At 48.6% G+C, this 10,756-nt stretch overlaps 1 protein-coding gene across 3 annotated transcripts in view; it reads left to right on the top strand.

Moving 5' to 3' along the window:
* The first annotated feature begins 2,856 nt into the window (after nucleotides 1–2,856).
* Nucleotides 2,857–10,756, top strand: part of SCNN1G (sodium channel epithelial 1 subunit gamma) — a 28,887-nt gene continuing 20,987 nt past the window's right edge. The window contains exons 1-3 of one of the 3 annotated variants that reach the window (XM_055409667.2): nucleotides 2,857–2,975; nucleotides 6,389–6,736; nucleotides 8,530–8,839. In XM_055409667.2, coding sequence (XP_055265642.1) covers nucleotides 6,420–6,736; nucleotides 8,530–8,839 — 627 coding nt within the window. In that variant the 5' untranslated portion in view covers nucleotides 2,857–2,975; nucleotides 6,389–6,419. Of the gene's footprint in view, nucleotides 3,026–3,353; nucleotides 3,502–6,388; nucleotides 6,737–8,529; nucleotides 8,840–10,756 lie in introns of those variants that run through there. The other 2 variants (XM_055409668.2, XM_055409666.2) reach the window with 2 other exon arrangements.

The raw sequence follows: 10,756 nt of genomic DNA, 5'->3' as shown, positions 1-10,756 counted from the left end.
CTGACAATAGGCTGTAGAGGATGGGCTCATCCAGACTAGTTGGGAGGCTATGGCAACGATCCACAGGAGAAAGATGATGCATTGGAGCAGAGTGGTGGCCCAGAGGTAGTGAGAAGTAGACTGTAGATACATTTCATAAATATGCTTCCAGGGGGAAAAGAAGTGGCTTATGGTCTAATAAGGGCTTCCCAGGCAGCCCTAGTAGTAAAGAACTCACTTGCCAATGCAGGAGACAAAGAGAAATGGCTCCATCCCTGGGTTGGGAAGGTCAGTATTCTTCCCTGGAGAATCCCATGGACAGAGGAGCCTGATAGGCTACAGTCCACAGGGTTTTGAAGAGTCAGACATGACTGAAACGACTTAGCACACATGCATGCATGGTCTAATGATGATAGAGTTGTTTCAGTTTTTATAACTTTGATTAACCATGCCGCCTTATGCAAGCACCTTGAGAGAAGGCTTGCAGTCCCATGGCCTAGGAAGTGAGGGGCTTCTCTCCATCTCAGCCACTCCAAGGATGTTTTGTCATCCTTCATGTGGGACCTGGAAGGAAGCTTGGTCCTACTCCCAGCAAGATTCTCATGCAGCCTTGTGGGTAAGTGTGTAGGTTTTGTATACTATAAAACAGACTCGGATGCAGATATTGGCTCCACCACTTACAAACGGTAAACTTCAGCTTTCTGAACCTCAGTTCCTTCATCTGTAAAATTGGGGTAATAATAATTCCATAGGCAGAGGCAGTGATAGCATAGTAGAAAAACAAAAGTCACAACTGAATTCAGGGGGAAAACCAGACACAAAAGACACACATACTGTGTGACTCTATTGACATGAAGTTTAAGAACCAAGAAAGTGAATCTATTATTTGCCCTAAGAAATGCTGGCTGTCTGTGATAAGTGAGTGAAAATGGGCTGAGGGAACTCTCTGGGGCAATGCGTTATATGTTGATTTGAGTGATGTTTACATAGTGCATATATTTACCAAAATTCATGGAAACCATAAAATCTGTGCATTTCATTGTATATACATTTAACTTGATTTTTAAAGAGAAGGCAATCTAGCCTAAATTAACTATAACATATAATGACATAGATCTGATTTTAAGTGTTATTCCTGATTTCAACTAGCTCCAAATCTTGTAAAAACATTTTTTATTTTTATGATAGAGGTTTTATATATATATGTATATATACCTATATATATATGGCTAAGCATTGAATCGGAGAAGGCAATGGCAAGCCACTCCAGTACTCTTGCCTGGAAAATCCCATGGATGGAGGAGCCTGGTAGGCTGCAGTCCTTGGGGTCGCTAAGGGTCGGACACGACTGAGCAACTTCACTTTCACTTTTCACTTTCACACATTGGAGAAGGAAATGGCAACCCACTCCAGTGTTCTTGCCTGGAGAATCCCAGGGACGGGGGAGCCTGGTGGGCTTCCGTCTATGGAGTCACACAGAGTTGGACATGACTGAAGTGACTTAGCAGCAGCAGCAGCAAGCATTGAATAATTGATGCTTTCAAACTGTGGTGCTGGAGAAGACTCTTGAGAGTCCCTTAGACTGCAGGGAGATCAAACCGGTCAGTCCTAAAGGAAATCAAACCTGAATATTCATTGGAAGGAGTGATGCTAAAGCAGAAGTTCCAGTACTTTGGCCACCTGATGCGAAGGGCATACTGATTGGAAAAGACTCTGATGCTGGGAAAGACTGAAGGCAAAAGAAGAGGGCAGCAGAGGGTGAGATGGTTGGATAACATCACCAGCTCAATGGACATGAGCCTGAGCAAACTTCGGGAGATAATGGAGGACAGGGAAGCCTGATGTGCTGCAGTTCATGGGATCACAAAGAGTTGGAAACAAATTGGTGACTAAACAACAGAATGTATATATATATATATATAAGCAAGAAAAAACAAATGAAATTCACTTGTAAGCCTACCCCAAGAGATAGCTTCTTTTTAAATATTTCAATATCTCTTCTATTGTTTTGTAGCCTGTTTTTTCTCTTACGTGTCCTTTTTGTTGTGCCAATTAAACTAGATAAATACATTGTCAGAAAAAAAATACACTAATAGGATTTTATCTCCCCAAAATAATCAGAGATGAACATGATATTTTACAGAATGATTTATATTAGTAAAAAATAGGAGACGATCTTGAAATACATCAAAAGATCAATTAAATGATATGTGAGTGGAATACTTAGGTAAATGTAGTTATCGTTAAGACAAGTTACATATACTATATCGTGAAGTGAAAAAAGCGCAGACCGCTTCTCCTCTCGGCACCTGTTCCTTCTGTAGTCAATAGGGCTGTGACAGAGGTGTCCCTATGGTCCCACCCAGTTGTAATTTTCCAAGCTCATTTCTTGTAGTTTTCAGCGTGAGTTCCTAAAATAAAAAGAAAGAATAAGACAGCTGAAGAGACTGAAAGATGAGCGACCTACCCTAACATCCCTGCTGCCCAGGTGGGCACTGAAACGGCCTCAGGCTCCATGCAGGTCAGGAGGAAGCCGGGGACAGGAGGCTGCTTGGGATTTCTCTTGATGCTGGGGCCGGGAGGGTGCCCTGCTGGACCAGAATGGAAGGCTCTGGGCAGTAGCAGGGCGGCAGGAGGCGCTGCGAGCGCGTGAGGAGCAGGATGCACGGTGGCCTCAGGGCGGCAGCAGGCACGGCGCCGTACCACCTGGAAGCACGGCGCGGGACGGGCTGGGGCGCAGAGCGCCCTCGGGATGGCAGGGGGCGCTGCAGAGTCGTGGCTGACTCTGGGATGCCGCAAGTCCCCCGGCCGCTGGGGAAATACAGCTGGGCAGGTGGGGGGCGGGGCCCGATGGGGGCGGGGCTCAAGGGGGCGGGGCCCAACCCACAAGAGCCCTGGCGGCGGCGGCTGCGGGATGCTCTCGCTGCAAGAGGAGCGGAACAGAGCGTGCTCGGCTCGCGCACACGCGAACCGCAGACACTTCCGAACCGAGTGAGGTGAGCCCAACCGAGTTGGGTCGGGAGTTTCAGGCACCGGAGCGGCCGCGGTGAGCTTCCGGACGCTGTCCGGGCGGTAGACGCGGAGTGGGCATCATCAGCCCGGGGCTGCCTTCGGGTACCTGGGATGCTCGGACTTCTTCTCAAATAAATCCATTCGGTCTAGCGCTCTGCTGTCTGCCCACGCCGCCGGGGAGGCAGAGCTAGAGCCGGAGGCGTTTCTGATTTATTCAGAAACTGGGTCCAGGGGTTCGGGGCTGCGCCCCGCCCGGTCTCTCCACCCAGCACTTGCTCATTCCGTTCCTGGCCTCAATGAGACGCGTGGACCTGACCGCGGTCTTTCCTTCCCCGCCCCTGGAATGTTTTCTTTAGGGTGACTGTGGTTGCAGAAAACAGCAAACACTTGAAGCGAGTTGGTTGGGTTCTCTCCTGCGGCTTCAGCCCTGGCTGCCCCGAAGCAGACATGGCTTCGGGCACAGCACCGGGTCGCCTCTGCGCGGGGAGGGCAGGGGCTGCAAAGTCGCCGGTGAGGAGCGCGGATCTGGCACCCAGAGCCCGAGGTTCAGGTTCCATCACTGAGATCTGGGGGACAGTCGAGGTCGGGAATGGGCGAGAGGGGTGCGGAGGAGAATCATGAGGGACCCCGGAATTCCAGAGAATTATTTTAATCCTTCCTACCTGTGTGGCCCTGGACAAGTTGCCTAAACTCTGCACCTCAGAGCTTTTCTTCTCTGTGCCTGCTCCTGCTCAGTTGTGTCTGACTCTTTGTGACCCCATGAACTATAGCCTGCCAGGCTCCTCTGTCCATGGGATTTCCCAGGCAAGAATACTGGAGTGGGTTGCCATTTCCTCCTCAGTGAGGATTGCGTGAAAAGAATATGAGGAGAAAGCTTCAGAGTAAAGGATCAGTAAATGAAAGCTGGTATTATTTTTGCTGTTCTTGCTGCTGTTGCTGTTGTTATTATTATTTGGGGAGTAGTTTGTAGTTCAAGGCTCCTGGTTTCAGTTCCAACTCTGCCATTTTCTAGTGTGACCTTGGGCAAGTTGCTTAACTGCTCAGTGTCTCTGTTTCATTTGTATCATGGAGAAAATTGGGGTGCCTACTGCCAAAGATAGTTGTAGAAATTAAATGAGCCAATACTTGTAAAGTGCTTAGAAGAATGAGTGCTAGGTGGCAGTTACTAACTCTACCACAAGGGCATCATGTTTAATCAAACAGTATAACCTAAATGTAGCTACAACGTTTCTTGGTAGCAAACCTTACTTTGCTCAGAAGTTGAAATATTATTTGTGTGAAGATGTGTATGTTTTATGATGAGCAAGGTGGGTTCCCTTCTTTCACCTGCGGTGTCACTGACATTGGTGGCTGACCCACTGGGGTCAAAGCAGTCCTGGGGAAGGGGCTGATGGGGTAGAGGGACCCTAGGAGATGTCTTTAGTGAGAGGACAAGAAAGTTGGATGACAGAAACTTTCAGAGTCACAGTTTCTGTGGAACATTCACAGAGTAGAAAATCTTTCCTGGGTTGCAGTTTTATTTGATACAAAATGGTACCTGGACCTAGGTTTCTAAAACAAACTCTTGCAAATTTTTGCTTTTGGATTGTAGGGAGAGAGGAGGTCGGGATGGACAATATTTGAAATGATAAAACACAATAAATCAGTTTCCTCTTGCCAAGAGGTTTATAGCATAATTTTGAAAGTCAGCAATCACAGCAAGATCATATACATCTGTGAAGGCTTAGAGTGGCTGGCTGCCTCTGGATGTCTTATCTCCCCTGCAATACTCTGTATCCTTGCTGTCATAAACCTGAAACTGACACCATAAACTTGAAGGCCTCCCAGCTTGGCCCAAGCTCCTGATTTTGGACAATATCCCATGGGTTTGGGGTAGAGAAAAATTGAGTGCTCAAGTCCAGAATCCTGAAGAACAAGATGGGGTAAACTACAGTCTTTGTCCCAGGCCCAAGCCTTCTGGTGGGGTGGGGTGGGGGGGTATGGTAATTACACTGTATATCCTACTCCAAATTATAGTATATCCTAATCTGTTTCTGTCACCTATGGTAGGCACAGGAGACAAGAGTTTCCATATACCCCTCCCCAATGCCTGTGTTTACTAATACCAGTGTTAGGAAGCGATTGTACTAACTACCCAGAATTTGACAAGTAAATAGCTCAGGATCCCATCTTTAGTTCCAGGAACTGCTAATTAACTCATGAGGAGGGGGCAGCACCCAGCACAATACCAGTCCCCTCAAGGCATATTCCATGGTGATAAAGGTTGCAAGGTTCCAACCAAGCACATCCACTTACTAACTGTGTGATTTTGCACAAGTTACTCCAACCTCTCTGAGCTCATTTTCCTCCTCAGTAACCTGGAGATAATAATAGTATGCCTACCTTATGGTGTTGCTGAAACATGAACTGAAGTATAGATAGATAGATTTGGATAGAGATTTATTATATATTTTCTATATGAAGAATGAGACTGTATGCATTTGTGAGACTAGATATTATTTTGGTTCATATCTTAAAAGATTGTTATTACACATTGTAAAGCTTCTGTAATTTCAGATATATCGTGTATATTGATGAATGTGGTAATTGGCTTTTCAACACTCTTCCCCAGACAAAGCTGTTATAAAATCAAGGTGTATTCTCCAAATCAGGGGTATGTTAGAATAAAGGAAATCTGGCACAATATCTGGCAAATATTAAGTGGCCAATATTTATAGGCTATTATTGTATTATTGTATCAGGTGCTCTAGAAACACTAAGAGCTTGACTATAAAGAGAAAAAGTGAAACAGAAACACTCCACTTGTAGTAAAGCAACTGAGAAAAGCCTGGGAAGCTACGGCTGGTCTGGCAAGGGACTGAACATGAGCTAGTGTGGCTGCCTGGAAATTCTCTTGGCAGATTTTATCTGTTAGAATCGATTCGCAAGGCACTTGCTCTGTGCCAGACACTGAGGTCAGCACCGGGGGGCAGGACGAGGTAGGAATGATGCCCTCAAGGAAGGCAGGCTAATGGAGGTGATAAAATCAGGCCTAGGCTGCTAAGCTCACGATGGAGCTTGATAAGAGGGGAGTGGAGTCTGATGGGGTGGGGTTGTTCCAAGCACCCAGGAGAAAGGTCTTTCAAACTCATCGAGTCATTTTCAGGTTAAGCCTTACCAAGCCCCTGCATCCGCACGGCTTGGCCTGGGGGCTGCCCTGGGAAGCAGGCAGAGAGGGAGGCAGCTGTGGTGGCCCCAAAGCAAATATCCTGGAGCAAGGGCCAAGGCCTCAGAAAGCAGACTGTCCAGTCCAAAGGGAAAGAGGAAGACAGCCTTTGGGGACACGTGGGCTGGTGTTTCCCAGCACCCAGACTCTGGGCTGTACCCACTCACCTGCCTTTTCTCTCTGCCCCTCCAGCTTGTGTGTCCCACCAAGTCCCATCCTCACCATGGCTCCTGGAGAGAAGATCAAAGCCAAAATCAAGAAGAATCTGCCCGTGACGGGACCTCAGGCGCCTAACATCAAAGAGCTGATGCAGTGGTACTGTCTGAACACCAACACACACGGCTGCCGCCGCATCGTGGTGTCGCGTGGCCGCCTCCGGCGCCTGCTCTGGATTCTCTTCACGCTGACGGCTGTGGCCCTCATTTTCTGGCAGTGTGCCCTCCTCATCTCATCCTTTTACACCGTCTCTGTCTCCATCAAAGTCCACTTCCAAAAGCTGGATTTTCCTGCGGTCACCATCTGCAACATCAACCCTTACAGGTAAGAGGCAGGAGCAGGCACGTGGAGGAGGGGTCATGCCCCCTCCAGATGCCAATGCCCCTCCCAAAGGTGACGCACTCCAGCCTGCAGACACACTGCTTAGAAACTTGAATTTCTTGCCAGTGTTGGTAAACTGCCCTCTCCCTGGTTTAAAATCTGTACCAAATTTTCAATCCATCAGCAACTCGTGAGGATGGACTGGCTCAAGGAAGGGAGGAGGGCAGGAGAGGCTGCGAGGCACTCTTCTGCTTGGCGGCTGGGTCTGGAATAGACAAGCATCCCTCCTGTCTTAGATACACATACACATACAGAATCCAGCTTAGCCATTTGCCCTGAGCTCGCCAAGCTCACACCCTCACTCTCCTCTGAGCGTGAGCTGGAGGCTGACTCAGACATGACACCTAGATGACTTCTGGAAGCACCTCAGCTGCTCCAAACCCTCACCTGAGTCAACCCAGCCCCACTAATTGAGATCACTGGGCTCTGGGCAGGACCATCCCTTCGTCCTGCCTAATTGTCTGCTGCCTGACCTGTTCTAAATGGGTCATCGGAATCCTTCCCAGGATTATTGAAAACGGATCTGGGAGGCAGATCAGAATTTGGCAGAGCACGGGTAGGGGCGGGGAGAAGGGAAGAGCAAGGGAGGAAGACCATCAGAGGGGAACTAACTTGTACAGAGTCCTCGATGAGTTGATGGCAAAGCTCAAAATCAAACTCAGGTCTAAACTCATCTTCCCCCTCAAAGTCTTTCTTTCCTTCCTTCCTTTCTTCCTTCCTCCCCCAATCCTTCCCTCCATCAGTTGTTCTGTAATCTCTTAGGCTCTGCAAGTTGTCATTCACCAGGCCTCGTTCTGGGGCATGGAAGTGAATGACCCAAACACAGCCTTTGTCCTGGTACAGCTGATTTATAGAGGATTGAAATGTTAACAGATAAAATTACACTAATAAAATTAATAATATTTATTACTTAACTGCATATATATATATATATACACACATACATACATACACACAGAGATATGTGGATGGATGGATAGATAGAATAAACTGGTTAACTCTTGCCAATAATCACATTTTACAGATGAGAAAACTGAGACACGAAAAGGCTAAATGGCTTGACCAGAGTCCCACAACCAGAACCAGGACGGGGAACTGGAACCCAGGCAGTTTGGCTCTGAAGTTTCTATGTTCAGTCACTATGCTCTGTGGTCTGTGCGCAAAGCAAGGGGGTGAAAGAGTGAGGAGAGTTAAGAGGGAGGTCAGGACCATCCAGTATTGTGAAAATGAAAAGATGGTGTTCTTATGCTTCATGTAGTCAACTCCTGAATCATTCTGTGTCCTTGGGGGTTTTCAAGGTAACAGTAATACCCCTCCCTCCCAGCACTGACTTGAGGAGGACCTGTGGGCAGGGGCAAGTATGCCAGGTGGAGACAGAGCCTGCCCCTGGGGAGACTCCTGGTTAGCAGTTATTTACTTGTCTTCACTGTGGCTGGTTTATGGGAGGCAGCTGACAGTCACCACTCCAGAAATGCTGGTTGGGGCAAACTCATCAACACACCCCGAGAGCAAGCAGACAGTGATGGCAAAGGTGAAGCCACAGGCAGTTACACAAGGGTCATACAGGAGCCTGTCCCCATTTATTTGAGCCAGTGGGCACGTTGGAGGAGGAAAATTAAAAATGGCCTGGTCTTCTTGGCCAAGGGCCCTGGGGTGATGGGCCCATCGATGGGAAGCAGCTCGGCAAAGGGCCAGAGGGGGTTCCCCATCCCGACTCCTCCTTCCCACCTTGGCAGGTACAGTGCTGTGCGCCACCTCCTAGCGGACTTGGAACAGGAGACCAGAGCGGCCTTGAAGACCCTGTATGGCTTTTCAGAGATTACGTCTCGGAAACGCCGAGAGGCACAGTCCTGGAGTTCAGCCAGGAAGGGCACTGATCCCAAATTCCTCAACCTAGCCCCACTGATGGCCTTTGAGAAGGGTGATACGGGCAAGGCCAGGGACTTCTTCACGGGACGGAAGCGGAGAGTCAACGCAAGAATCATTCACAAGGCATCCGATGTCATGCATATCCACAATTCCAAGGAGGTGGTGGGATTCCAGCTGGTAAGATGCACATCCTCATAGTTTCGGGGCCTGGGGTGGGATCATGGGTCCAGGAAGGCGAGGTCATGGGTCGGGGAGATGTGGTCATGGGTCTGAGGAGGTGGGGTCATGGGTCTGAGGAGGTGGGGTCATGGGTCCGAGGAGGTGGGGTCATGGGTCTGAGGAGGTGGGGTCATGGACTGGGGAAGCAAGGTCCTGTCCAGGGAGGTTTCTTCTTTGCTGTTAGTCCTATAGTCCCTCAGAAAGAAACACATTCAGGGTGAATCAGCTGCAAGCAACTGAAACTGATCCAGTTCAGTTCAGTTGCTCGGTCTTGTCCGACTCTTTGCGACCCCATGAATCACAGCACGCCAGGCCTCCCTGTCCATCACCAACCCCCGGAGTTCACTCACACTCATGTCCATCGAGTCTGCGATGCCATCCAGCTATCTCATTCTCTGTTGTCCCCTTCTCCTCCTGCCCCCAATCCCTCCCAGCATCAGGGTCTTTTCCAGTGAGTCAACTCTTCGCATGAGGTGGCCAAAGTATTGGAGCTTCAGCTTTAGCATCAGTCCTTCCAATGAACACCCAGGATTGATCTCCTTTAGAATGGACATCCAGGCAATCGTTATTATGTATGCTGTGCTCAGTCGTGTTCAGCTCTTTGCAACCCTGTGGACTATAGCCCGCCAGGCTCCTTTCCATGGGACTTCCCAGGCAACAATACAGGAGTGGGTTGCCATTTCCTCCTTCAAGGGATCTTCCTGACCCAGGGATCGAACCTGCGTCCCCTGGGTCTCCTTCATTGGCAGGCAGATTCTTTACCACTGAGCCACCTGGGAAGCCCCCAGGCAATCTTAAGCAGATAAAAATGCCAGTAGAACTGGTATCAAGTTGGTGGCCTGTTAGGAACCGGCCACAGAGTAGGTGAGTGGTGGGTGAGTCAGCAAAGCTTCACTTGCTGCTCCCCATCACTTGAACCATCATCCCCACCTGCAACATCTGTGGAGAAACTGTCTTCCATGAAACCAGTCCCTTGTACCAAAAAGGTTGAGGACCTCTGTCTTAGAAGGTGACCAGTAGCTCATGGAGTTCCTCTCAAAGGACAAAAATGAGGGAAGATTCAGGGATACTGGTGGCAAGAAATGATGAAGAGTCATTTCAGATATTGCTGCTAGATTAAATAAGCTTCAGTTGCTGATTCAAATCCCATTGGGGACTATCTAACTGACTAAGTTTGGGTCACCTGATGGCTCGTGTAGGGTAAGGCATCTTGATGGACAGTCTTGGCCGACTGTATCCAAAGAGGGAAAGGAAATTCTACCAAATAAAATTGGAGCGCAGATACCAGAAGAAAGAAAATAGAAAATGAGCAGCAGAAACACACAGTGTTCCCAGTAATACTTGCCTTCATGAGGTGCTATAGCCTGACTTCTCATCTCTCCTTCTTGGCCCCAATTAAGGGGCTCTGAAGAAGCAGCCAAAAATGAATTCCATTGCCTTTCTGGCCACACTCAACCATCACCCCCCTCTCTGCGCCCTAGCTGTTTCTGCAGGATGCGAGCTACTCAGTTTTTATAGTCTTGGTTGCTGATTGTGAGACCTGATGGCTCCATTTGCCAATCCTGAGGGGAAAGTGGCACTTTCTCTAAATCACTGAACCTTTTTGAAGTTTTCCTGGGTCCTTATGCAAGATAAAGTTCTCCTTGATACCCAAATTCATCTTTTGGTGTCTGTCTTTTAGGAGAGTTGTCAAGCCCTGTTGATGAAATGAGAGGGGCTTCTCAGGTGGCACAGTGGTAAAGAATCCGCCCACAATGCAGGAGAAATGGGTTCGATCCCTGGGTTGGGAAGATCCCCTGGAGAATGGAATGGCAACCCACTCCAGTATGCTTGCCTGGAAAATTCCATGGACAGAGGAGCCTGGCAGGCCACAGT

This window comes from Moschus berezovskii, chromosome 27 (genome assembly GCF_049115385.1).
Source record: "Moschus berezovskii isolate FMDL1 chromosome 27, NW_MosBer_1.0, whole genome shotgun sequence".
NCBI classification, from domain to species: domain Eukaryota; kingdom Metazoa; phylum Chordata; class Mammalia; order Artiodactyla; family Moschidae; genus Moschus; species Moschus berezovskii.
The sequence above is the reverse complement of the archived record's forward strand: the minus strand, read 5'-3'. Positions and strand labels throughout refer to the sequence as shown.